The 27939-nt window shown below is 38.4% G+C and overlaps 4 protein-coding genes across 7 annotated transcripts; 1 reads left to right on the top strand and 3 right to left on the bottom strand.

Moving 5' to 3' along the window:
• Nucleotides 1–771: 771 nt before the first annotated feature.
• ptpmt1 (protein tyrosine phosphatase mitochondrial 1) lies at nucleotides 772–5039 on the bottom strand. Its single transcript, XM_074667324.1, has 5 exons — nucleotides 4973–5039; nucleotides 3811–4075; nucleotides 2450–2530; nucleotides 1592–1783; nucleotides 772–1497 (listed from the first exon to the last, which is right to left on the bottom strand). The coding sequence occupies exons 2-5, from the start codon at nucleotides 3955–3957 to the stop codon at nucleotides 1369–1371; spliced, it is 549 nt and encodes a 182-aa protein (XP_074523425.1). The 5' UTR covers nucleotides 3958–4075; nucleotides 4973–5039; the 3' UTR covers nucleotides 772–1368.
• A 1978-nt stretch (nucleotides 5040–7017) lies between these two features.
• Nucleotides 7018–16044, bottom strand: prc1b (protein regulator of cytokinesis 1b). 2 transcript variants are annotated; one of them, XM_074666412.1, is made up of 14 exons: nucleotides 15899–16044; nucleotides 15548–15680; nucleotides 13564–13686; nucleotides 13203–13436; nucleotides 12884–13054; nucleotides 12620–12769; nucleotides 12352–12499; nucleotides 12131–12267; nucleotides 10946–11041; nucleotides 10703–10849; nucleotides 10505–10615; nucleotides 10302–10415; nucleotides 8718–8894; nucleotides 7018–7233 (listed from the first exon to the last, which is right to left on the bottom strand). In XM_074666412.1, the coding sequence occupies exons 1-14, from the start codon at nucleotides 15907–15909 to the stop codon at nucleotides 7162–7164; spliced, it is 1824 nt and encodes a 607-aa protein (XP_074522513.1). In that variant the 5' UTR covers nucleotides 15910–16044; the 3' UTR covers nucleotides 7018–7161. The 2 variants fall into 2 exon arrangements, with proteins under 2 accessions (XP_074522513.1, XP_074522514.1); XM_074666413.1 differs by having other exon boundaries at nucleotides 8795–8894.
• A 617-nt stretch (nucleotides 16045–16661) lies between these two features.
• vps33b (VPS33B late endosome and lysosome associated) lies at nucleotides 16662–24837 on the bottom strand. 3 transcript variants are annotated; one of them, XM_074665960.1, is made up of 24 exons: nucleotides 24715–24832; nucleotides 24277–24409; nucleotides 23041–23121; nucleotides 22896–22957; nucleotides 22754–22803; nucleotides 22531–22598; nucleotides 22400–22445; nucleotides 22214–22308; nucleotides 21686–21790; nucleotides 21481–21571; nucleotides 21312–21389; nucleotides 21148–21221; nucleotides 20973–21059; nucleotides 20800–20890; nucleotides 20638–20712; nucleotides 20488–20552; nucleotides 20346–20400; nucleotides 18469–18515; nucleotides 18179–18311; nucleotides 18008–18081; nucleotides 17823–17924; nucleotides 17637–17712; nucleotides 17053–17172; nucleotides 16662–16877 (listed from the first exon to the last, which is right to left on the bottom strand). In XM_074665960.1, the coding sequence occupies exons 2-24, from the start codon at nucleotides 24370–24372 to the stop codon at nucleotides 16798–16800; spliced, it is 1851 nt and encodes a 616-aa protein (XP_074522061.1). In that variant the 5' UTR covers nucleotides 24373–24409; nucleotides 24715–24832; the 3' UTR covers nucleotides 16662–16797. The 3 variants fall into 3 exon arrangements, with proteins under 3 accessions (XP_074522061.1, XP_074522062.1, XP_074522060.1); XM_074665961.1 differs by having other exon boundaries at nucleotides 24277–24373; nucleotides 24715–24808; XM_074665959.1 differs by having other exon boundaries at nucleotides 16663–16877; nucleotides 24277–24412; nucleotides 24715–24837.
• Nucleotides 24835–26852, top strand: hddc3 (HD domain containing 3). Its single transcript, XM_074665964.1, has 4 exons — nucleotides 24835–24974; nucleotides 26078–26133; nucleotides 26217–26457; nucleotides 26632–26852. The coding sequence occupies exons 1-4, from the start codon at nucleotides 24863–24865 to the stop codon at nucleotides 26760–26762; spliced, it is 540 nt and encodes a 179-aa protein (XP_074522065.1). The 5' UTR covers nucleotides 24835–24862; the 3' UTR covers nucleotides 26763–26852.
• The last annotated feature ends 1087 nt before the right edge of the window (nucleotides 26853–27939 follow it).

The raw sequence follows: 27939 nt of genomic DNA, 5'->3' as shown, positions 1-27939 counted from the left end.
TTCTTCCTCAGACCATCTTACTCCATCATATGGAGCCTTAAGATGGTTGTTTCCACAGGTGTTATGACCTAAGCACAGAGCTTATCCAGATGCTTAAGTCATGTCTCCATCAACCAACATTCAGGCATCTTGCACTCAAAGTGTTTTGTGAATAAGTGCATAGTATAATTATAAGAGTTGTCTTGCATTGGTTAGTTTATTTTCATGATTTTTTTCCCCATAATCTTACACTTTTATCACTTACACTAGACTTGGTTGTATCTTTTTGTGCATGTTAACCAGTTTCTGGTACCAAAGAAAATTCAAAAACCTGTTGGATTCAACTCTAAAAATAAAGTCTGTGTAATCCTGATAAATGTCCTATTCTTGAAAAAAAAAAAAAAAATTTAAAAAAAAAGAAAGGAAAGAACTCCAGCACACTCAAATCACAGATTTGTGTCGGCCAGCGATAAATTTGCTGTGTTTTTCCAAAGATTACTTTCTTCTTTCATTTCTGCTTTATGTAAGAGTTTTAGGTGAAATGGGAAATGGGGGTGACTTTCAGGTTGCTCCTGTAAAGCTCTGGCTGAAATGGATTTGAACAAGCAGTGCTTCACCAGAAGATTAATGTCTTAATGAAATCTCTGAGATTAGAATAAAGCATGTACATACAGGAGCAACATATATGTTTCAGTAAGCATACATACTTAAAAATAAGGAGCAGAAAAAACAGTCAAATATATTTATCAAACAAATCTTTTATTCAAAGTCAGCGCAATGTCTGACACATTCAAAATATAACAGACTGGAAATAACGTTCACACACAGTCACCATTCCCAACTTAACTATGAAATAAAAAATCTTCAAACTTTTTTTGTCACAGCACTCAAACTTCATCCAGCATGCTATGAAATGGAGTGTTCTGACTGTTTGTTATAAATGGTGTTGCAAAGGTTTTTGCAAAGGATTTCAGGCTGTAACAGAGCGGCTTGTTGGGTAAAGTCTTCTAAAGTTCAAAGGTTTTAATAAGTTTCCATGTGTTTACAGTCCTTCAACATAATTCCGAGCTTTAAGAATTTCAGTAACGAGAAAGAAATCTGGTTGTCATGGAATTAAAGGACGGACGTGGCATTTCTGTTTGATGAGACTTAAATAAATCTCTAAAATTACTCCCTGGAGAAACAGACTCCGAAATGAATCATTAAACTCAGTCAATACCTGGTAAAATCGTGAACTTGTTTCCATAAAGTGTAGAAAACATGAAGGCCGATGTTTTCTCCTAAACATGAAGAAATGGAGGTTTTGTTTTGTCTGAACAGGTTTCTGAGTCCAGTCATCCATCTGATGAGGAAGTAATGATCCGAGGTGTGATCCTCTGCTCAGCTCTCTCAGGTGGACTGCTCACACACCTGCTCGTAGTACGTCCTCAGCATGTCCAGCTGAGCTGAGCGCACCAGGATGTGTGGTCGAACAGACGCCAGCTTCTGACAGGCCTCCTCTGGGGTCCAGCAGTGTAACTGAGAATACATTGATAAAGATGAGTTTTATAGCTCAATGTGACAGATTTAGGAGGAATAAAACTGAGCGCCATTTAGGTATCTCTGTACTGACCTTGATGAGGTATGCAGCAGCCAGTGTGGCGCTGCGGGAGCGCCCTGCCTTGCAGTGAACGTACACGCTGCTCCCCTGCTCTCTGTGCTGCAGCGCAAACTCCACGCCTCGGTGCAAGTTCTCCAAAGAAGGAACACCGGTGAGATCAACTGTACTCAGCCTCAGCTGCTCCACACCTGCAGCCTGCCACTCCTGCAAATGGCATCAAACACATCCAACCAACAAGATAAATATGAAAACCTGCAATATATTAAAAGGTAGATGAGAAAACTTTAACTTCAGCAGCTTTTATCGTTGCCTTTGCTTTGTATTTGCAACTGTGTGATGTACTAGTTTCATATCCAGTGAAACCAATCTGTAGCTGCAGCCAACAAGCTATCTTATATTGTTTTTCAGGGTAATGCAGAAGAAGAAGTGAAAAGTGTCTGTCATGATGTCCCACAAAACCAGACCAAATCTTCACAGTGCTTTTAGGCTAAATTAACAGTCCATAACCCCAAAAAATTGAATTTTCTTTAATATATGATAAAAGGTGCAGTAGATTCTTCTCAAAGAAGATCAAAGTTGCTAAATATGACACGTTTGATTGGAATCACTAATACAACTGGCTGACCAATGACAGATGGTTTTCTGTCGTCATAATTCCACATGTAACAAAAAACAAAAACAAATCAAAGCGTTACTCAAGTTAGAGATTGCAAAACATGAATTGAACATTCTTTTATTTCAATTTCACTATCATGTCAAAATTTAAAAATGACTGTTATCTTGCAACACCTCGTTTCTCTAGGCATACACACAGGATTCCCATGCTGAATCTTTAACCTTAAGATGAAAACATAACCAAAGTGATCTCACCTCAGTTGAGTTGCAGAAGTATTTGGTCTCATACATCTCGTTCATGGTGATGACCCCTCGAACATTTTCTGTTTCGACCAGCTGCAAGAACAAAAGAAAATGAGTTTACAGAGAAAAAGGGTTTTTTTTAGCTAGTCCATGGTGACATACGCCAATGCAGCTGCAGGCACCGAGATGACATGTTTACGACTGTAATAATTGAAACAACAGAATCAAATACAATGTAAACACACTATTTGTATGGCATAAAAGTTTTATTTCTGTGACAGATAAGGATCTATAAAATTAAAGCCTAAACAAGGACTGTGAAGTAATGTAAAGGGACATAAACAACTTGTTTTAGTCAATAAAGACTAATTAAACAACATGCTGTGTATCTCACCACTTCAACCTAAGCTCAATAAGCTTTATGGGCAAAGAAACATCAGGGGTAATACTGGTCTTGTGTGTCAAACCTTCAAAAACTTAGATGCCAAATCTAGCTTTTCTTTTGAAAAAATAAATATACATATACATTTTAGAACTAAAGCTTGTTTGTTTTCACTTTCAACTGATTAAAACACCAAAAAAAGTCTATCTACTGCATTGTCATAGTATAAGTCTGACTTAGCATGTTTACTTTCCTCTCAAGTCATTGTTAAAAATGATGTAAGAGCTGCATAGTTAGTCCCAGTTTCATCATTTCTTTTTTGTGATCATTCACATAAACACATCCCAAATGTCTGACTTTTTAATTTTATGATATGTATCTTTAACAGGCATATCTGACCTTTACCTCTTTTAAGAATTTCAGAGTTAAACGCCTAAGCTTCTACAACACAGTGTTTGGATGCAGACTGGTAAAGCTCAAGTAAGCTTTCAGCTACCTGTAGGTTCATTTTATGCAAATTCATAGGTGGAAAAAAACTGCAGGGAACACGTTGCAAAGCCAGGTACATTATGAAACATGATCAGCGATTGCATCTAAATCTTTGTTTAACGGTTGCATTTTGTGTTATTAGATCAGCTCTGACCCTTGTTATCGCAGATCTCAAATTTTCTCCTATCGTGCAGGCCTAATACTTAGTTAATAAAGCTGATTTTAATTATGTTGACATTAGTGCCAACAGTTTCGTAATTTTAGATTAATAACCTAATAATTATGACTTAGTATTATTAATTCTCTCTCACGGTTTATGTTTCCCTTTTAAAACTGCGCTGATAACCTAAATGACCTTAAATTAAACATATCACCTCCTCAGTGAGTAAGAAAAAAGAAACACAGTTCAAGGTAACTTAACTTCTGTGCTGCACCTGAGAGAAGGATGACTGTGTGTAATGTCAGCTGATGTAAGAGACAGGTGTTGACGGAGCAGTCTCACCTGTTTGGTCATGGATCTGAACGGCAGAGCTCCCAGGATGACAGTCTCGTCCACGCGGTCAAACCACTGTCTCGAGGACACTTTCTCCATGACAACATTGTAGGCTAGCGTGGGGTAGAAGAGCAGCCTTGCTAACGCTCCGGACATGGCTGAGTTTCCTGTGGTTACCGACAACAAATGTAGAATAAAAAAGTGCTTCAGGAGTCAGCGGGGGTAATAAGTTACTCACTGCTACTAGGAGGGGTGTGTTTAAAGGAAACACACTGGCTGTGTCCGAAATGGCATACTAACGTACTACTCATACTAAGTATGACGTCAAAAATAGTATGTAGTGCGTTCACATTAAATAGTATGAAAAGATTGTGTGCGCGAGAAATACCCGGATGTATACTATATCGGTGAAATTTTTAAGTATGGGAGGTGGGCATACTAGTCGTACTGACACGCCCCATAATGCATTGCGAGCCCCGCAATGCATTAAACGTAAATACAGAATGAGATGACAAGATGAGAAGCGACTAAAATGGACTTAGCTCCACAGGGAAACCTAAACGTAAGTACAAAGAAATAAAGTGCCTGAGGCGACGGACGGATCGTCTTCGGTGTCTGCGAGCAGTATACATTTTTTATTTTTTTTAAGAGAGATGAATTCATCTTGAGACCGGTGTTAGCTAAAAATCATCCACTAGCGAACTTCCCGTTTTCAAAATAAAAGCACCCGTTTATCTCCTTTAAGTTCTCTAACGCTTTTGTAAATTGGGCTCTTGTTTTGGAGCAGACCGGAAGTTTCTTCGATAGCATATTGGCGCTCTTAACAGAATGTCCGAAATGTCGAAATCAAATTTGTATCCGTGCGTTTTGTGGCCCAAATGACCACATTTTGGTATTCTACGTGATGACTTTCTCGCCTAAAATGTTCTTAAAACTTTCAAATATGGCGAATCTACAGAGATATTTGATAGCCTGGTGTGCTTCCATAGGCTTATGTGTGCTTCCAATTTTTGTCCTCGGAGGTTTTGAAATGCATCATGGGAAACCGAGTAGTATACTACGGTGTAAACGGTTGGCACTCTAATCATACTTATAGTATGTAGTATACAGTATATACACAACGACCATGTAGTATGTAGTATGTTAGTATGCCATTTCGGACACAGCCACTCTTTCATGTCAACCGGTTCGCATGCCTTGAATTTATACCCGGATCCTCCCCCAAGTCAGGAGTTCGGTTCCGGCTACTACAGGACTTCCGGTAAAAATCCTTCAGAATAATATATATATATATATATATATATATATATATATATATATATATATATATATATATATATATATATATATATATATATATATATTTATGCGTTTACTTTCTTTTTTTTCTTTTCTCTTATTTCTGTTATTTTTGTCAGTTTCTTAAAGCCTGTCACTGTTCGGCTAAAAAAATAATTATAAAAAAAACAAGATACATTATAATGTATCTTATTTTTTAAAATATTAATTTTAAAAAAGCCTGGAAGAAAGAGTGAAATGATGCAGAAGCTACAATCAAATCCTTTTTTTAAAATAGATTTACAAATTGCGTATTATTAAACCCAAGTCCATCCTCATATGTCATTGTTTGATAATCAGCCAGCTTTTAAGAAGCTTATCATACATCCCTTATATGTTTACCTTCAAAATATATACTTAAACGTATTTGAAAAAAAGAAAAGAAAAACGTAGTAAACAAGTATAATTTTTGTTTTGTTTGTCATGAAGTGAGCTTTCTATAATACATATACCTAAAAAAGCATCTACAACTACGGTGCAATTTTTTTCCAAGTCTTTCTTAACAGATTCTGTTTTAATGTCTCTAGCTTTGGTTTGTTGTGTTTTTTTTGCCTATGTAGAGCACAGTTAATATTTGGTTTTACCACAGATTCCGTTTCTAAAAATCCATAAATGTATGTTGAGACACTTGTACTTGTGCTACCTTACCCAGTTTGAACTGTAGACCTACGGCAAGTTTGTTTTTCCCTCAAACTGTTGTAACCTGGTGGTCAAATGAGGAGACTCTGGGGCCTGATGTCCTCTTTACCTTTTACAAATAATTGTTTCACCCTATACATCATCACCACCTCTTATTTAAAAGATCGAAAGAAACGTTTTTAAAATAATGAGATATACAAATTATAAAGTAGTGTGCAGAGAAATATGCGCACGAAACCTCAGAAAGACTATCAAAGAAAGAGTTTGGGTATGCAAGACTGAGTCACATCACTGTGTCAAAGCCCACTGAGACAGTGGGTAACACTGATTAAATCAAGTCGACAGTTAATCATTTACACAGGAGGTAAACAATGAATCAGACCGTCTGTATGATAACCCATAGCTTCCATTTTGTTTTGGTAGCATCTTGATGATTAAGCTTCATTTTAGTGGTGGTCTTACTTGAATGTTGATTCTTAATTTCTGAGATATTGCTTCACATATCCTGCAAAGCTTTGGTTTCAAGAGATTGGCTGCTTTTCTCCAGTCTGTACTCTCCTTATCAGTCCAGTAGGTAAAACTCAAAGACTTCTAGTCAGGAATTTGCAGACACTGAGGTTAGACTGAGATAGAATTTATAATCTGTGTAATTTGACATTTAATTGACACCGTCCGAACCACAGGTATGTGTGTAAAATGAATCCACAATCTGGCAGCTGTTTTAAGGTGAGAAAACATTTATTATGTTTGGACACACTTCTTAAAATCACAATAATGAATAAAATCCAAGTGATTCAACTATATTCAAATAATAATGCAACAACAAAGTATGACACTGTCTGCTTAAACAACTAACAAATTGTCAAAAAGTTCAACAGAGAGGACAGAGGGGATACAGAAATATATACAAATACATACAAGTATAAAAACAGATTTGGATGAAACAGTGAATGTGCACTGCCGTATATTTTCTACATTAAAAAAGTGCAAAATACACATAATACATTTGGCCTGTAACACCCGGATTGCATAACTTCAGAAAGAGAAAATCTTTTGCTGCTTTCTTTTGTTTAAATGTGCAGAAAGAGCTGCTAACAACTCTTAATGCACCTCAGTACATTTAGAGAGCCAAAGTAGTGTTAGTTTAACATATGATACATACATATTTTATCCTGTGCACACAGTAAAAGAGCAGGCGTGTTGTCAATTCTGCTCAAATCACAAATATGTATATGACTCTATATTCAATATATTATTACCTTCATTTATATTTTAAAGCAGGTAGCAGTAGAAAGCACTGATCCACTTAGGAGGGGATCAGAGCTTCAGTAAAAAGACTACAATACAATGACTTGTGCTGCAGGGACCCTCAGGGTGGAGAGCTCAAAGGTTGGTGGTGGTGGAGTTCAAGACGTCGTGCTGGATCTTGGCGTTGGAGGCCTTGGACAGGTCTCGCTGGGGAGACAAATAAAATGGAGTAAAGGTTGAGTGTTTGCATTTATAGTGACAATGCAATCAATATGTAACTCTAAGAAGCTGTGGAACGAGCACTAAGCGTGTGCGGACTAAAATGACACACTGAAGGTGGTTAGTGTGAATTAGAGAGAAGACACAGACAGCAAGGTTTCAAACCGTCAAACAAAATCACAGATAAAGCTACAGAAGTTTTACTTTTCTGAAGCGCTTATTTCTCTTTAACTGATACATCAATTTACTCTTACTCTTCTCTGACAGCTTCAGCACCAAACACTTTGTAGGTGCTGGTTTTAAGAAGGGGTGAGAAAAAAATCAAATATGATATATCAAAATCAGGATTATTTGCCAAAAAACAAACTTTTTTTGTTTTTTAAATTCAAATTTTTCATTTCAGTCTTTGTTTATAAACTGGATTTAAAAAAAATACCCACTTTTCTCCAGCAGAGGGGGAAATGTTTCTCTCTGACTCATGCGATGTGCGTTTAATGGGAAAATATGGTTCCTAATAAAGTTTGTAAACATTATCATCATCATTTGAATTTTTCACAGTTTTCACTTTCAAAAAAATCACAAAAATCGCAAATGTTGAAGAATTGCAATTTGAATCAAATCAGCACCCCAAAAATCATATCAGAATCAAATAGCGAAAATAGCATATCGTCCCAGCTCGAGTTTTGGGGATGTTAAACAGTTACCTTTACCATAAATGGGTTTTGCTTTTCCATTATAGAAAGTAACGTCAAATTGAGGTGGACTTGTTGCTAGCAAAATGCTAAATAGCCACATGAAAAGGACAATACTACAGATTTTAATTGAGCAAGTCAGTACAAAAAGATGCGCCACATTGCAGAGAAACATCTCTTTCTAAACTGTTGCAGAAACCAAGCTGGGCACAGAAATTTTTAGAACTAAACAAGAATCATTTGTTTACAATTATTAAGGGCACAGGATCTATGGTCTGAGATGAGAAAAAAGAAGGCTAAATTGAACTTCTAGTGTTTGCCAAGCAAGACATCATGATTCTGTTGAACAATCAGTAGACCACAGTCCTTTCATATTAGTCACTGTTTTAAGAGTCAGAGACCAAAGCAGAGAGGTATGTAGGAAGAAAAGCCAAAAAGAGAGCTGAGTTTGCCTCTACATGTTAACATGAAGCGCAGACTGCGTTTTCAAGCTTTCACATCCTGATAAATGATGATTAATGTAATTAGAAATAATTTCCCCCTTGACTAAAGTCATGCAGTGACCTGAGTTTTAAAAGGATTAGTCACATTCACACTGAGCTTTAAGGATTCAAACCAAACACACCTTGACTGAACCGATTCAGTGTTGACCAAGTCCCTCTACAATATAAATTTACATCATTAGCATTCCATCATCATCTGATACTTCTGCATTAAATATCAATCAGTCAAGTCACACACAGGCAGAGAGGAGAGATTAGAGACAAAATTTTGAATTACCACAAACTCGGAATATGTGCTGGCAACAGAGGTTATGCTGAAGTTACGCTGTGGACTAGCGGAGCTCAGCAACCCACCGCTCAGAGGCGTCCCCTTCAGTTGGAGCTGGTTTTCTTTGTTGCAGCCCTGAAGTCGAGGGTGAGGCGGTTTACTGCTCGGTGTCCGTGCTGCTGGCATCTGGAGGTCGAGCAGAAGAGAATCATAGCAGACGAGTGAGACAAGTGAAAAGGTTTCAGAGCTTCATTGACAACATGCCAACACGAAAAGCCAGCGCACTTGTGTCAGTCACATATCAGCACTTCTTTTATTCACAAATCCAGGAGAAACAGCAGATGTTAATTTCAAATCTATAAATGACCTTTGTGGTGTTCTAAGGTTTTCACTGGGAGATGACTGCAGAGATCTCTGCCCATTAAACACAAACAGAGCAAAAGAGAGATCGCTACAGCATCATTAGACAGCTGGAGAAGCAAGCGTAACATCTCACACTCAGCACAAACCACACAGAATATTTACAAGTTTACAATCAGGCAGTGAGGAAGACATTTGTGTAGCCATATGAGAAAGGAATGACAGAAACAATACTGCAGAGAATCTTGGGAATACCCCTTAAAGATGCTATGAGGAGGATCTGTTTTGATCGCACTTCCTCGCCACCTTGTGGCCTGAAGTCTCCGCACACTGTCGCAAATTACTTTTAGTGAAGTGTGTGTTTGTTTTGGAACTAAATGGAGATCATATCGAAACAAATTTTCTTCGTTCAAGACAACTTTTTACTGGATACAAGTGCCGGGGTAAGGTATTTATCAGTACAGTTACGTAGCTCTACAGTTTGAAACGTGACATCAAGCAAACATTGTAGCAGCCAGCAAGATGTTAGCCCAGTGCTCTGACATATCTGTAGGCTAACATGACAACAAATAAACACTGTCAGTTAGTAAGTAGTGTAGTAGCTGTTTATGTTTGGCGCAGTTAGCAGTGCTCCAAGACATGTCCGTAATGTGCAGCGTTAGTGAATCCTGGTTATGTCCTGCCAGTCATCTACCAATCAGAGCTAACATAACCTCACTCTTCATTTTATTGATAGACTCTCAAGTTTGAACAGACCACTGCAGAATAACTGCTGACTGTGGGTTGGAATCAACATTATCATAAACAGTTTAGCCCCTGTGTTGCAGAGTGATACGGCCTGAGCTAAAGGCTAATTAGCCTTTAGCTCTGGCTCTATCACTCTCCTGTCAAACTTTCTTCTCCTCTTCTGTCTTTTTTCTGTTTGACAGTTAGGCTCCAGTGTCCACCATCACTACAAAATTAGTCACAGAATTTTTTATCAGCAGAGAAAAACACAGATCTCTGTGTTTTATCTCTTCTCACTACTAAACTTCATCAGCCGGCATGGTTTTGTCATAGAGACCTAGACGTGCTGTATCTAGAAAGGAGACTTTCTCCTCACAGCCTCTTTAAAAGAAGAGGCCTCAGATAACTGAAAATCTGGTTTCCTTCATTTGGATAGTTGTCTGATTTTCAGCTTGCTCATCAAAATGTCGTCAACCCGGTGTTTGAGCTTTAATTTATTTGACCAACCTTGTTTGCTGAGAGCGGTGGACGGGGCACAGGTGAGCGACAGACAGTCCCACCAAAGGCAGAGCGCATTGTGCTGTTAGAGGTGGCGCTAGAGATGCTGGAAGTTGTGTTAAACTGATGAAAGAGACAGAAAGAGGAGGTTAGTTCTCACAGAACAAGACAGTCATTAGTATCAGACAAATCAAATGTAAGGGTCTGGCTACCTTGCGCGTTTTGTTCGGCGTGGTTGTGCCGAGGAATCTGCGTTTGGTTGGAGTCCGTACGGTTGTTCCGTAGAGCATGTCCACCTCCGTCTGTTTGCTCTTTTTGAGATGCTGTTTGTGGTTTGTAAAGAGATGAGTCAACATGCTTCTTAACAAACACACAGGTTTAGCATTAGCACAAGAAGAAAGTTCGTTTACCCGTTCCTGTTTCTCCCTTTCTTTCTCCGTCCTGTGCAGCTCCCACTGCTCCTCCACGTACTGCAGGAACTTCTGACCATTAACCAGAAACTCTCGAGCCTGTTCGCTTTCCCATGCGTCAATCTGGGCTTTCAACTTCTTCTCAAGCTGAATAAAAAAATAGATCATAAAGATGATTATTACACCATTAAAGACAAAGACTTTTTTTATTCTTAAAGTATTACAGAGGCATCTACATCCTACCTTAGGGAGGCTTTTATGCAGCTCAGACCTCTGCTTCTCCTCTTTGAGAAGGTTCCCTCCTCTGTTTGTGAATCTGGATGGATCGGTGGCTTTTTTCTGAGAATGACAAGGTAAAAAGGTGGATTGAGATTATCTGCTAATAATAGATAGCCATCAATGCAGTATGAACTCTCTTACTATGGAACCCCAAAAGATTTATATTTAAATAAATAAAAACATTTTGAAATAAACACCATTTTGATAAACAACTGACAAATATGTAATATGGCTGTTAAATTGTAAAACAAAGCAGTGTTATTATGAAATATGCTTCATTATTCTTTAATGCAGAATTAGGATAATTAGATATTTCAGAATGATCATTCTAACAATTTCATACTTTTTAAAATAATTCTTTTTTTTTCAAGTTTTTATAAAATAAAACAAAAAATAATAAAAAATAATAATAAAAAACAAAACAAACAAACAAAAAAACTTTTTTTACAAAGTCAGTTTTAGTTTCATAATGTCATTTTTCCACAATGGCCTTTTTATTTCATAATGTCGTTTCTCAGCGTAATGACTTGGTCTGTCAATTAAAGCACAAAAGGCGGAGCCAGCTAAGTGATTGGCTGATCCTTTACACAGACATTGCAGCAGCACTTGCAGGACCAATTCAAATGTGGAGATTTTTCACTAATTCTGGGAAGACTGAAAAAGCTGAAAAAGGAGTGCATGACACGTTCGAGAGTGGAGGTCTGCAGATCGACCCCTCCCAATCCAATCGATCTTGAAGGATCAAGCAGAGGTCCCACTCTCTAGCTTTGACTGACAGACAAAGTCATTTTGATGAAAAACGACATTATTAGTAAAAAGGCCATTGTGGAAAAGAACATTATGAAATAAAAATGGACTTAGTAAAAGACGTTTGTTTTTTTTTGTTTTTTGTCATCTTAAAAAAATGAGTGCTTTTAACAACTCACAACCTCAGTATGTGAACGTTTACGGTAAATCTACTTGATAATCCAACTCTGTCTGCCTTTGGATGCATGGTTTTGACAAATTGAGGGAGAGAAGCTGTTAAAAAGTGATGCTTCTAGACTGATCCATGCTCCCAGGGATCTCAGAAAGCAATATCTAACCCAACAACCAACCAAAGCCTCAGATGTTTATGATTTTCTCTTTCTTGTCAGAGCACACACACACCTCCAGCTCCAGGAAGAGTCTCCAGCTCTCTTCCCACTGATGGACCCCATCAAAGAGCTCCTTGTGATCTTCATAATGCTTCCTTAGGCGCTGGATCTCAGCATCGTGCAGACTCAACAGCTCCTCAGTGAAATCCTCTGAAAGTATTGAATGAGTGTCTTAGAAATCTTGAAGCTTCTATGAAGTCCGACATTATTAAAATGAAAAACAAATGAACCCACCACTAAAATATGGTGAAAAGTCCTGCCTCTGGTCGATGCTGAAGAAGCATTTTTCCCAGAACACAGCAATCTCAGAGCGGATAGATTCGATAACATTTGCGATGTTCTGCAGTTTGAGCTCCTCCAGACGCTGAACTTCTGCTTGTAACTGAGGAAGGGTAGAAAAGAAGAGAAACTGAAGAGACAACCAAAAGTCTAAGTCCTGACAGACAGGCTAAAAACAGATGTAGTGTGAAGTGAAAGGCTCAGGGCTCTGGTGTATTCTTACTGCTTCTAGGTTCTTCTTCCTGGATGAGACCATGTGCTCGTTGAAGGCTGCTCTCTCCTCCTGTGGGACCTGCAGTCTGTCCCACAGCTGCTGGATCTTCTCCCTCTGAAGCTCACACATCGCCTCGTTCTCTGCTTTACGTTCCTCGAGCTGCAAAATGAAAACGACACTAAGTGTTATCTCTGCTCTGACATTGCTGCCGAACAGGTGACTATGGGTTAAACGTCCTACTAAGTGCAGAAACGTTGAAGGGAAATGTCTCACCTGACAAAGAAGCAGTTTGAGTGAAGTGATGTTGTCTCTGGAGAGGCAAAAAGCGTCTTCGTCCTCACAGACAACGTCCTTCTCAAAGCTGGTCTCTGGGATGTGGTCCAGCTCCCCCATAAACAGGATTATCTGCTTTTTGATGTCTGTGAACTCAGCATACCGCCTCGCCTGAAACATGAGAGCAGAACAACAGGGACGTGAAAAACCTTTGTCTTTTAATATTTATTCTCAAATGTCCCCCAAAAATGTCTTGCTGTTAAGCATCAAGAAAACTAAGACCCAAGAGCCATTTGACGAGACTCCTGATTCTTCCCACCTTCTCTTCGTTCTGGTTTGCGACGTGCTGGCGGAAGTCCTCCAGCTGCTCCAGTGAGGGGACAGAGTCTGCTGCTATGCCGTAAGGCATGGAGCACAGGATGTCACACAGATCCTGGTCCTGCTCCAGAAGGACCTTCAGCTGCTGCATCCGCTGAGTCTTCTCCTTCATCAGAGCCTCCACCTGTGTGCGGATGTTTTTCTCCTGCTGGAGCATAGTGATACCACTCTCCTCCTGCTCTCACAGAGAGAACAACATTAGTGAGCACATTTTTATCACAAAACAATGATAAAAAAAATAACAGAAATATTTGCATGAAATCCATCATAGGCATTGGTCCTCATGAAACAGTTTTTGTTACCTCAAAGAGCGGCAGCTGGAGTTCCAGGCAGAGTTTTTGCATTTCTGTTCTGCAGCCATCGATGCTGTCGATTAACCTCTTTTTCAGAGATTCCTCCTCTTTGATCATCATCTCCAGTAAGTTCTAGTCAACAAATAAACAAACAGGGAACTAAATATAAATTCCGGAGACAGATACCTGTAGATATTGTAATCAGTATCTGGTGATTATAAATGCTGATGCCCACTTTCCTCAGCATGAGCAGACAAGTGTTATTTCTTTCCCTTAAAGCCATATGCCCCACTCTTGGAGGATAAGTTTGGTTTAATACAGCTTTTACATTGTTTGACGAAGACTTTGTTTACGTTTACCCCTCAACGAAAGGAGGAAGTGGAGTCAGCTCTCCAGAGAGTACTGCGCATGCGCGGAGGGACAAACGTAAAGAAAGTCTTAGTAAGCTCAGAAGTCAGTACAGCCACACAGCGCTGTCTTGAGTGACACAGACTGCAGCACAGGACTAACCCTGAGCAGACCATGATGGAATATTGATGAAAAACATGAGTTTTTGGACGATAAATGTAGTTTGAGGAGCGGCGCTGTCTATGCCCTGATGGATCCCATTATACGGAAGTCAGCTGCAAGATTTTGGATCTAAATATCTCCCGAAGCACTGCTTGGATCAGGAAAGCCTTCTGGGTGAGTAGTTTGTTCTATAAACAATGTAAAAGCTGTATAAACCGAACTTATCCTTTAACATGTGATTCAGAGATGATGGTGCAAAAAAACATTTTTATAAAGATATTATGTCATTGTTTCACCGGTTCTGAGTGACTACCATTACTGACTGCAAGCTCAACAGATGCCATTGCTGTATATTAATATGAATCTTGAAGAAGTTTCCTTTGCACAAATTTGCATATACAACTTCCTTTTCATGTATGAATCATAACACTGATGCCTAGGGGAGAAAATTGTCTGTAAATGACATTCTGAATTCATCAGAAAAGGTTTCAGAAATGCATTGAGGGGTTTGATGCCAACCTTTTCCCACACAGAATCAGCTTGGGAAAGCATCAGTGATAAACAAAGCATGAAAAAGCATTACACATAGACAGATTTATGCACAGCACTGTCATACAGAGTCAAAAAATATACCAACAAAGTACTTATTTTTAAATCAGGGGGTGTGGAGTGAGGGAGGTTGAAATGTGTCATTATATGAGATCTTCAAATGTCAGGATATCTCTTCCTGTGCTAAAAGTTGAAGTCTAATCAACAGGAGAGTTTTAATTTGAGAACAGCAATTTTAAGACTGAAGTTCCTGAATGTTTTAATATTCCCTTTGTTTTCATTTTGCACTTTGTAGACGCTCCCTACACCAAGTCACAGGATGGCTTGTACTAATCAAAATCAGATTGTAGCTTTAATTTGAATGTGGTTGGGATGAGGCATTAGCTCTATTAGATCTACGTTTCTCTGAGCAGTTACTGACCCAAGAAAGTATTTGTGGTGATTTCAGTGTGTTTTTTTCTCCTGCTTTACTTAGTTCACCTGATTACTAGACCATAGATGTCAGCAAATCAGCTGCAGGCACAATGCTGATAGACAGTTTGGATCTCTTCTGCCTTTTTTTCTTACATTTTGACTAATGCAATGCAAAATGTAGTAAGTAAAACTAAAACCTTTAGGTTTAAAAAAAACCTTACTCTGTCAAATTCAAGACCACAAACTCAGGAACAGTATCTACAGCTGTAATATACAGTATGAGTAGTCCTCACACAGGATTAAAACCCTGCTTTGTCTGAGTCTTGTAGTTTCACTCATGACTGTTTTGTTCCCCTAGGAGTCCCCCCGTCCACCTCCTCTGTCGAAACCTGTTTATGCAGCAGGTTAACCGATAACCTCTACAAGCCACCATGTGTCAGTGGGACCAACAAGACATTTACAATTACCAGGACTAAAATCTCACGTCCCTATAAAGCCAATGTGAGCATTTATGTCTCACCTTGATGTGGTTTTTAACAACATTGGTCCTCTGTAGTCTCTGGTCTTCTGGGATACCGATCTCCTCCCAAATGTCCTTCAGATGGATCAGCGCTTTATTCAGGCATGCCACCGACTCAGCTGCGAGCACCTCGCTGTAATAACACACGCAACTAGTGGGTGACACTTTCAACGTCTTGATAAGGAAACTAAATCACATTTAAATCTTACAAAATGCCTGAAATCCATGAATATGACCGAGAAATAACCAACTTTGACGGCTGGCTAGCTAATGTTATAGTAAAGTTATGCAAAGGTTAATTTTATGTCCCACTTAGTTAAGTCTGTCTCGAAAAGATCGATCAAATCTTACCTCCTCCTCATTTTAAAAGTCCAAAATTCGCTTCAAATATTATGAGAAAGCCCAAAAACAACAAAAACTCGTCAATAAAGACGAGTGGAGCTTCACCCCTCTCTGCTATCAGTCCGTTGCTAACACGCAGTTCAAAATACGCGTCTAGTGCCTTCCTGCTCTCTGATTGGCTATTTCTAGGAATACGCTTGGTATGTGAAATTGGCGCCGCCCGCTCGAGGCGTTTACGGCCAATCCTCCACTGACACCGCCCATTGAAAATACAACCCGTGTATGAAACGAGCCTCACTGTTTCTTACAGGGTGTGGTAAATGTAGCATAGCACTTGCTTCTACAATGACACTTCTGTTTCAGCAATTATTAACAAAATAAAAGAAAGGACATGGCCTGAATTCCAGAGGAACTATTTGGGGGATGTCCTTCATCTGCAATTATTTTACAAAATGTAGTTAATTATTTTCCTCGCAATTTAAATCCTCTATCCTAACGTCAACTCCACAGCTGAAATTATTTGTATTTCTTTTGGTCTAAACTGTTTATACTTGACAATAATTGTTATTTTATACATGTTTAACTGTGCTTCTTATTCTCTTTAACCTTGTTTCTCTCTCAACCCCACGTTATTGTCAGTGACTGTAGTAAGACTGATTAAAAAAAAAGACCCCTGGAGAGACCAAACACCAAGGTGCAGCAGACTGAACCTAGTATAAAACAAATGAAAACAAGCAAGAGTTGTGGTAAAAACATTTATTCACTTTATACAAGTTTACAGACTTTGTTTTTCGCCAAACACAGATCATTTGAACATTCCCCCCTGTGGTTGTGTCCGCTCTGTTAAGGAATGAATGATGTGTCTGTAGGAATGTCTCAGTTTCTGTCCATCATCAGGTGTTTGTGTTTTATGCATGGTTGTCCAGTAGAGCCTCAAGGAGTCTTGAACTGTTTGTAATGGCAGTTGTAACAACGATGAATTTATAACCTGGGAGACAAAGAAAAAGTGTTAATTTAACATACTTTTAAGGCCTTTGTCTCAACAGTGAGAGACAAATTTATTATATAATTTGCTTAAACAGGCCTGAGGTTTTTAAACTGTGTACAAGAACATACAACCCAACAAACATTAAATCTCTGAAGAGTGTTAAGGCTGTGTTTACCTCTCTCCCTGCCGAGGAACCGTAGAGCTGAAATCTCAGAGAAAGTACAACCACCGAGGAACATGACGAGGATGATGCGCTGAGCGTCTCCCTTTGCTCTCGAATCAACTCCGTTGCTGCCTGATGAGAAATGACAACTTAAGCATTCAGCAAAAGCCAAAGATAAGGTGTCTTTCCTTCTGTTTAAAGCCATGTTAATATGTACAAAAAGGGTCAAAACAGGTAGGCTCTGTAGAGAGCAGCACTCCTGTAATATGCAACTTGTCAGAACTAGACTGAAATATTTGAGGTCTGGAGTTAATTATGTGACTGTTTTAGAAACAAGTCAGATTTTAAAATGATCAAAAGGTAGATTAAATGTTGGTGTGAGGACCTTCCTTTCATCCTGTCACTGTGCTATCACAGCTTTTATCTTTCTGAGGCTTTTGTCATGGTACTCACACATTTTAGCCAATAAGAAACCCATCAACACTTACTTCTTCAGAGGAGTTTAAGCTCCAGGTTTCACTGATCATCTACGGTGGCTACCAAAACTCTTTGAATTCTACAGCTTTAAGTCATCTCTTCACTTTCCATTTTCTAACCTGTTACAGCAAATTCATGCCCGTTCAGCAGCCTGGTTACTTCCTCGAGCCCGGTCCAACCGTCTCGTTCCAGCACCTACAGAAGATCAGAGAGAATAGAATTTAAATAACGTAGTTTCTTATTGATTAATGTCACAGGAAAGGAGTAAGAGTTTAGAAAATATGTGATTACAGGAGTTTACTGACCTGCTCGATGAGTTTGCAGCTCAGAGGGACGTAGGCCCCGCTGTATATGTAAGCCATGTCTCGAGGGACACGCAGGTCATATTCTTCATCTGACTTTGGCACCTGCACACAGAAAATTATAATGATTACAATGATGAAAACAAACAAAGATGTTTTTTGTGAACAGTCATAAAAGAATAACTCACCAGGTTCAGTCTTCTGCTCAGAGCTCTGAAGTTACTCTTCTTTGCGAGAGAGGAGAAGGCATCAGTCAGCTTTCCTAGAAGGAGAAAATGAAGCAAAATCTCAGGAAATCCCAAATCAAATGTCAGGATAGATAAACAGGCGTTATTGTGATCAGGAGAAGTCTGTTGAACCTGCAGTCTTGTCGTTGACCAGTTTGCCCACTTTGCTCTCCATCACTGTCAGCGTCTCTCCTGGCTGCTGCTCCACCAGCAGCCCCAGCTGCCTCAGGTTGGCAAATGTGAGCAGGTGATCCACGCCATAACTCTGATGAGGCCAAACAGAGAAATGTTTTAAATCAAACATGTAATCCAGCTGGATGTGTTCTGTATTTATCTTATTTTCAACAGAAACAGACAAAAGGACAAAATCTACTGTGTGACAAGCAGCAGGTTAAAAAAAAGAGTCCAGCATTAACCCTCACCTGTAGATACTGTGCTTTTAATGAACGATAATCTTTTGGCAGGAGACCTGGAAAACATCAGTCACACAAAAACACAAATAAACAAATTTAAATACATTGTTGGTGTACAAATCTTGACATATATCAGTCTGAGAGCTCCCTGAAAACAGCTGGTATGGATTATGATGAATATTTGTCTTGCCTTGTTTGATGTGGTGTTGCCATACTGATAACAGCTGCTGTGGGGTATTTCTGTCTTTGTCTGATGTGCTTTTGATGTTTTTATGTTTAACAGTACCAAAAATAGTCTCTTTAAGGGCACCCAAGTCTTCTAACTCCAAGTTCTTAGCCACACACACATTAACTGTTATAGGACTGATTGATCTGCTATGATTTTGGTGCACATTAACCTCCCTCTCTACCCACATTTACAGTCTCCTGCAAGAGGTTCTATCAAAATAAAAGCCCCCAAAACCATCTTTATTAATAACACTGGGGGACAATTTGACAAAAAAAATCTGTTGAGTTAGATTTTTATGCAGATTGAAACTAAAACTGTCATGCTGATTCCAAAATTGCAGACACTTTTTTTCAAGCATGTCAAGTTTTTTTCTCCACATCTTATCCTCCAGATTAGCAAAATTCCTCTGATTAGTTGTAGTAAGACTTGCCAGCTGATTACAACTGGACTCATCTTCAGCTACAGGACAGCTTGTTCGTGCAGTCACATTTGAGACAGTGCAGTGAGAAGTGTGTGCAGCTCCCAATAGGTCAGTACTATCACTATCTGCAAATAGAAAGCTGGCATAGCAGGAGTTAAGAGGATTTGTCCTGATTTTCTCCTAACCTAGTAACCATGGGCATACCCCTGTAAGTTCTATTTTGTTTGATGCTGTTTTTTAGTTTTCAAAGCTTGTAACTACAGATAGACTGATATGGATTTTTGGGGGCCGATACTGATTATAAGTAGGCAAGGAGGCCGATAACCAATATTTGAAGCCGATATCAATTTGCAGTCAAAGTGAAAATATTGGCGTAAAAAATTTTGAACAATACAAACTCCAACACTACCTGCAATCAAATGCCTTCAAGCATATGTTTATTAAACAGCTTCCCAGGCTTAGCAGCATGTTTTATGAAGTTACATGAAAACTTAAAATAAATAGCTAAAGTTTCCTACAGTAAATAAAGTTTTCCAAATTCTATGTAACTGCAATAAAACTGGACAGAATTGAGTTTGTGCTGCCTTTTATAGGCATGAAATGCAGCTGAATTAATTTTCTGTTTAGTTTTACATGACTGATTTTAAACGACCATCTAGGGCTTCCATAGTGTAGACAGGGAGAAATTCTGTGCAGAGAAGCATCAGAGCCAAAACAACACAGTTTTGAATGGGTTTCAAATAGGCCTTTGGATAAAACAAAAGGCCGCTGCCGATATGACCCAAAATGCCAAACACTGGCCCCGAGAATCGGCCCAGCCAATAATCAGTCCATCCCTACTTGTAACTATTCCATCTTAGTGTTTTTGTTTACATAGGTATTAATTTCCTTTGTTCCAGATCATGTCTGCTCATGTAGCTCCCCCAGAAGCCATATCCTTTGTAAAAATATAATGTTAAATAAACATTGCAGTCTTGCCTATTTCCTTTATATTTCATTGATTTTTATAAAACAAGCACATATGTGTTAAGTGAGCTATTTTTAACATTTTTTTTAAAGGGATCCTATAGTTCAAAAATTTGATGTGATAGAGAAAAACTCAGATCAGTTTTGGATCCTGCACCCAAAAATTTGTTAAAAACAGCTGTCAGACCTAACTCGAGAAAAATTGTGTTCCCCAGTGTAACATGATACATAAATATATAACAAATACATCCTACAGCAAAGACTTCCTACCGTTTTCTGTGATAGACAAAAGACATAGCAGCCTCAGGCTTTCAATCATGGAGACCTAGAAAAGAGCAGAAATACTCTTCCAAAAGAATTCATTACTGTTAATTTTCCTGCTTCGTACAACAGGGTGTTTTAGCAAACTCACCTGTCTGTTGATGTGCTCCTCTATGAAGGAAATGCATTCACGGATCTCAAATCCTTCAAGTAAAGCTAGAAATCAAACAAACACCTTATGAATATAAAAAAATCAACAAACAACACAGATTTGATAAGTTATGGATCAAGTTGTTCTTACAGTGTTCAGTCTTCAACAGCTCCTGGAAGTCCTGCTTTGTTTTCTTCTTCATTATGGATTCACTGGCACCAATGTCTGAAAGAGGACGTCCACCTCAGAAATCAGTTTTGGAAAATAACCTGAGACGTGCAACAATCAGTCTGATTTAGGGTTTAAACTCACGTAGGCTGAGCAGTCGGTGTTCCTGCTTTAACCCTTTCAGCTCTTCTGATACAAACGTCTTCATCTGCTGTATGTCCATCCCTCGTCGTTTCTGTGAAGTTCATAAAAGAGGACAGCATGAAACATTTCCTTCACTTCCAGCCACAGTGACTGGAGTATTGATGATAACTTACATCATACGCTGTCTGGAGATTCCTGGCTTTCTGGCTGAGAAAGCCGAAGACATTGGAGAAATGTTCGTTTCTGATTTCATTGAAGACCTATGAGACACATGAGAGTTTAAACGAACAATCCTCATAACAATAGACCAGCAGCAGAGACTCTTCTCTAAAGTCAGCTACGACCTACCCTGTCCTGAGAGTTCAGCATCACTTTGACACTTTTGTCTGAAGACGTAACATCAGGTCCAAACTCCACACATCCTGCAGATACAGATGTACCATAATGTTCGAGAAATCTGCAAACAAAGCGTCACTACACAACTGTGTGGTTTGTTTTGCTCTGACGCTTACCACATTTGATCCTAAATATATCATCTACGAGTCCTTCATAGACCACTTGTGAGCACAGCGGAGTGACAAAGTCCACGTCTGCAAAGACAACCATGGTGTTAAAGAGAGGAAGAAACCACATGGCATCACGTCATCAGCACGAAGAGGGGGACACCTATCTGCTTCCTACCTCTGTCGATGAGAAAAACTTTTCCTATTTCTGCCTGACGAGCTTTCTGCTCGCCCTCCTCCACCTGCTCCCTCCACGACTCGTACGCCATCTGGAACCAACGAGACAATAAATGCTTCAATAAGTACATCATTAAAACAAGAACTGAGGTCAAAATGTGTCATGGAGGATCTGAACGTGAAACTACACTATCGTCTCTGATCACCTTGGAACATCGTCCGATCCCGTAGACTTTTGAGAACGGGCCGTAAAGGGAGTGAAGGAGGTGCAGAGCGCTGCCGGCTGTCCTCACCCACCGCTGATCTCCTGCCTGTGTGATGTAGGATGAAAGACACAGTCCTCAAATATTTGTCCAAGAAATGATAAAAAAGACATTTTAAAATTTAAGATGTAGTTTGCGCCACAAGTTATTGTAACTATAACATAATGATTCAACTTGATATAATAATAATTTAAAAAAAAACAAAAAACGTCACGGATCTATAAAACCTGAGATCAGAGATGACAAGTTCAAGTACCATTCATTCCCTTGGACAAACAATCCAAATCCTATAAAAAAAATCAATTGTAAGTCTTCAAAAAAAAAATTATCATAGAAGATGGTTGGAATGACCCTTTCATCAACCTTTTGTATAAAATATGACTCAAACTACAGAATACTTTTCTATTAACAGACTAAATAATCATAACACAATCACACAGCTCTATTTCAGATTCTGTTATAAAAACTTACCAGAAAGTTGTCCCTGAAGAACTCAGGCAGCTCCAGACTGATGATGTCATCATCAAGTGGAAGAAGATAGAAAGACCATTCATCAGTGGTCACATCTGTGGGGAGACGGCAGAAAGTTCAACACTTCCTCAAACAAACATGAATCATTGTTTCTAAAATAAGAAGAGAAGAAGAAAAGATGCGTACCACCAATAATCCCCTGCTCCTCCAGCACTGCCTCACATGCATAAAACTGAACAGCAGAGAAAGGAAAACAGGTAAACATCAAGAAATGAATAAATCAAAGCAGTGACAACAACCAAGAGAGAAAAACACACCTTCTGAGGAGTGAAGATGATCTTGTATCTTCTGTGTCTTCCTGCAGCTTTGTCTGCGTTGGCCACATCTGGAACAACAATGAAACACACTCCACGGTTCTGACACTGATTGGTTTTGAGACTTTTCTTATACTTGTTTGTAACTGACTGATTATTTGTTAGGAACATATTTTTAACCAGAAAGTTTGAATTTCAGTAGAGATGAAAGAAAACTTGCACCCACCACATATCCATTTCACAGTTTGTATTCTTGGCCGGATCAGGAAACAGATCCTGGGAGAGTTAAGCCACATTTTCATACAGTAACACAATGTGTATGTGTGTGTGTTTAAACTGTATATGTGGTATGAGGCTGCAGGACTCACTGGTCTGCTGTGCTGATTATAGGTTTGTATTCTACTTTGTAGAGTTTGTCAACTTCATGTTGCTGTAAATAAAAACAAAGAAGAAATGTTTTAAAAAAGTTTAGAGAGTCATTGTTTCAGTGGGTGTAAGCTGTACAGGTCAAACCTTTAGTGTTGATACGTTTGCGATACGATCCAAAGGGCTCATCAAGTCTGCTTCAATGAAGAGGTCCTTCTTCCCCGGGAGCTGTGTGACAAGGGAAAGAAAAGTTAGACCTTAGTCTGGCACTGGGTACAACCAGCAAACTTGTATCAGCTGATCTGAGAGGGTGAGCAGACGCATAAAGAGTAAGAAAGCCAAAAAATAGTAAGGGACAAGAATGAAGAGGATGAGATCAGTTTTCTTCAACTAGCGATGAGTTGAGCTGCAGCATTTTGAACCAGTTGACGGGGATTAACAGAAGCCTGAGATAGACCTAAATTTGGGGAGTTAGACACACAATGGGGACAAAACGAAGGCACGAGTCTCCCTTATTACTTTCTAGCCTCTCCATCCTGTTTACATTACTTAGCACTGAGTTATAAATTCCTGCCTAAGTGTAAAAAAAAAAAATCCCCCATAAAATACAGAAATGAATTGTTCCAGAGCATAAAAGGCAAAGTAAGTTCGATATGTCTATTTGTAAAGGAATATTTTCAGCAGAAGATTATTCCACAACTCTGATTCTTTGGAATATTATGGCATAGAATACGCTGTACAATTAAAAACACTCAAAACAGGGTTGCTGGATTTGCTCAGCGAGAGCAGGCACCTCATGTAAGATGCTACAATAGTGGTTGCAGGAATGGTTTTCGATCAAGAAAGTTTTTGGTACATATCATACCTTCTCCCTCTATCCTCACATTCTCTATCAGATACATGCTCTCTCATCACATGATGGAAATTAAGGTATTATCAATTGTAAATAAAAAAATAAATAAAAAATGATAAAAATAAAGAAATAAATAAAGAGAATTATTATTGCACGATTAATTACTTGAATGAATCCTTGATTATTTAAGTGTTTGTTTTCTTTTAATAAATCATTTTATTGAGCTGGAGCATATTTTACTCTTGGCTGCAGTGACATCACATTTGGGGTGGGGTCAGAAGTGCAACGTCTACATTTGTGACAGCTGTTTAATATTTTCCAAACAGTTCATTCAAACTTCAGTATAAATACATTGGATGCTTTTCTGTTTTAACTTCTGACAACACTAGGTGAAGTTTAGGTCCAATCAAAAAGGTAATTGTGCATCATATAAGGCAGCAATGCAGCTGTCAGCATGCCTGCTGCAGAAACCAGGGAGTCCAGGGAGCTTTTTCTAAATTTCTCAAACTCAAACTGTGACCCGTTCCTACCTGTTCCAGCAGGTAGATGAGCTGATCTCTAGCCAGCCTCTTCAGCAGAGAGAAGTCAGGGAGCTCCGGACAATCTTTCCTGGCACTGTGAGCCATCCTGGGCCAAGATAGGGATATCACAACCCTTACTCATCTACTGCAAAAAATAATAACAACAAAATACCATTGTAATGTTGTAGAAACACGCTTTTTAAGAATTAAAGAGGCAACAAAATAGAAAAATGCATCGAACAGAACGAATGTAGGCTAACTGGGTTAGCATTTAGGCTAAAAATACACCCTTCATAACATAATTTTAAACGCTAGGTTTAGCTTCAAAGCACTGACATTGATGAAATAGTAATGTAGAAAATCTCTTAATTTTCCGGTATGAATTCAAAGGTCTATATCAATAAAAAATACTGGAAACATGGAAGATTTAAATAGATCTGAGTCTACCTGCTTCCGCAGCTACACAGGGCGGAATTGATCCCATGACTCGCTGTTTCCCCCCGGTCACCTAAAGGAACAGACCACTACAGAGTTGTAGGAGGACCGTTGGAGAAACAAACTCAGGTGTCCTCTCTGAGAGACTTTATTCTCCGTCATGAGTTCAGAAGCTGTTTTATTGTTGGAAACGGTTAATTTTGCTGCTGAGAAACATCGCAAGCAAAGACGAAAAGACACGGAAGGAACTCCGTACATTAATCACCCCATCGGTACGTATATTTTACTGTGATTCGATGCCTTCAGGTGCTGGCTCGTAAAACTTCCATCACTGCACAAGTAAAAAAATAATAACTTTTTTTTAAATCTATAACTGGGTATTAAACTAAATATTTATTGCTTTTCATATTTAATTGTATTTATTCAAGCCTCGGCTGGGCTTATTTCTGGTGTATCAGCAATTCAGTCCGAGGTCTACAGAAAACAGTATCATTCATCCATAAAATCCGATTATTGCTGTTTTAAGCTGGTCATAATTATAATTAATGGTTAGAATCAAGAAGATTTTGGCTATTATGTAATTATTAACTATTAGATCAAGATATTCAATTTTGTTTCAAACATGCAGTGTTAGTCATGATAAGCCAACCAAGCTCCTGCATAAAAACTATATTATATAATAATATTTCTAATTATAGCATTTCAATCCCAAACCATGTGAATGAAATATAGTACTTGGCTGTTAAAGTAGAGCTACAAGTCTGACAGTTTATACTACCAAGATCTGTATTGCATATCTAAGGATATTAACTTGATTGTAAATCTTGTGTTCTCATGTTAAGTTGCTAATCAAGCCATACTTTTTGTGCCCTCAGGTGTTATTTTTATCATACTAGTATTATTGTTTTATTGTAAGATCAAATTTTGAACAATTACTTGGAAACTTTGTACATTTAGGCTTTGTCTTCACGATTGTAGTGATTATTCCGTTTTATTTTGGATATGTGAGAGACTACACAATTTGTAACAGGTGTAGTGCATTGTTCTTGCTTTATTCTATATTACTGTTTTGTGTTGTTGTTATGGGTTTATTTATTTATTTGTTTATTTTTTATTTGTATATTGGATTTTTCACATTGCTATCTGTGTGATCTGCATGAGTGGCCCCGAGAAAGAGTAGTCGCTCCCTTGGTTGTAGCTGATAAATGTTTTCTGAAGTAACTGAGGCTCCCTTTGTTGCATACAGGGCACTATTTTTAGGCTAACGTCTGCTCAGTTTATAACTCAGATACTTTTCACAGCAGTTGAAAACAATGAGAGCTCTTGTTGACTCTGCTCTCTCTGATACTCACAGCTCTCTGTGTGTACTTTTAAGGAGTAGCCAGAATCCTCAGCCATGAAGGAGGAGTCACTGACATCGAGGTATTGCAGGTATGTTATCAGCAGAGCGGATATCACCATTGTTTAATGCACTACTTTGATTTTATATGATCTTTTTTCTTGTTTTATTACAGGCTGCTCTGCTCCACGACACAGTGGAGGACACAGACACCTCTCCTGCTGAGCTTGAAGCAAAGTTTGGGTCAGTTGTGGCTCGGATCGTTCAGGAGGTGACAGATGACAAAAGTCTCCCCAAACAGGAGAGAAAACGTCAGCAGGTGGAGCACGCCCCCCACTGCAGCCACCAGGCCAAACTGGTCAAACTGGCTGACAAACTGTACAACCTGAGGGACCTGAACCGCTGCACACCTGTCGGTCAGTGCCTCTCTTCTTCTGACACTGTACTTTTACTGTACTTGTGTATTTACAGTCTGTTTACATTTTTAAAATCCATTTTTGTGATGAAAACCATGCATTAAACTTCAACTTAAAGGAAAAACTGTCCATAAATACCCGTTTCTGTCATGTGTGTGTGTGTGTGGTTGGCAGGTTGGACAACTGAGCGAGTTCAGGAGTATTTTGTATGGGCCTCTGAGGTGGTTAAAGGTCTGAGAGGAACCAACTCCATCCTGGAGGAGCAGCTGGATCAGCTGTTCAAACAGAGAGGAGTTCAGCTCTGACAACATGAACACAACACGGCAGAGAAAAGACCCTTCATGTGACAGACACAGTGCACTTAATTTGTACATAAGATCATTGAAATAAATCAAATTTCTTATGCATTTGTGAGATTCCTTATTGTATTAGTTTAAGTTGTCTAGTATGAGCGCTCTAAGAAATTGATCTTTGCTTAAGAATCAAATCATCACTTGACTCATTATTCCCGTTCTCACAGGAAAATAACAGCTGGTTTTCAGTAAGACTAAATTTTCTTTCAAGGAAGATTATTTTTGTGACTGAAAATTAAAAAAAAAAAAAAAAAAAAAACATGGGCTGGTCCAGTGACAGAAAAGATCACTATTATAATGTTAATTCCATGCCTCTACAACAAAGTAATTTGTGATCATCTGAAATTGAGCTCAGGTCTGAAAAATGCCAGAACTGTTCAGAGAAAACTGAGTAAAAAAAACTGCATTGATGCATGGTCTCATTGGAGTAAAGTTTAGGTGATTCAGAATTTTTTTGGTGTTAGAGTTGTATTATTTGAAAATTATTATCATTATTATTAGTATTCTTAAACAGTTGTTTGAAGCGGTCATTTTTTAAAATTTAGTTCTGATTGAACTTAAAAGTTTAATTACTTTATGGAATTATTTATAACACTTTGTATAGAGGACTATAAGAGCCAAAATAAGTGTCAATTTGTCTTTCGTAAAACCTAATTTAGTTATTTAGTTATTCCATAACTTATTATTTGTTCAATTAGAATAGAATAGAGCTCCCTAATGGTGAAAAATTGTTTCTGTTCAGACTTTCGCAAGGTAAAAGTTGTAGAAGACCATTTCTTGACAATTGAAATGCAAAAAAAAAAAAAATTCATTTCAATTTGAATAATATCACAGTAGGGCAGTCTTGAAGATAAAGATAAAAATCAAATATTTGACATTTTATTTTCATTTTGACTCAAATATTGCACCTATGTTCTTGAAATGAAAATGTAATTTTTATATTGTATTTTCATTTTCAGGTTTGCAATTTCATTTGAATTCTTGTTTTAGCTGACCATCTTTAAAATTAAAATGCAAACACCGTTATTAATTTATTTTGAATAATGTCACATAAAGAACAGTCATGGAGATAAAAAAGAAATTGATAGTTGGATCACTGACATTTCATTTTAATTATGACACAAATATT

Source organism: Halichoeres trimaculatus, unplaced genomic scaffold (genome assembly GCF_033239565.1).
Source record: "Halichoeres trimaculatus isolate MK-OKI-2021-1 unplaced genomic scaffold, fHalTri1.1 fHalTri1_scaffold_3, whole genome shotgun sequence".
NCBI lineage: Eukaryota > Metazoa > Chordata > Actinopteri > Labriformes > Labridae > Halichoeres > Halichoeres trimaculatus.
The sequence above is the reverse complement of the archived record's forward strand: the minus strand, read 5'-3'. Positions and strand labels throughout refer to the sequence as shown.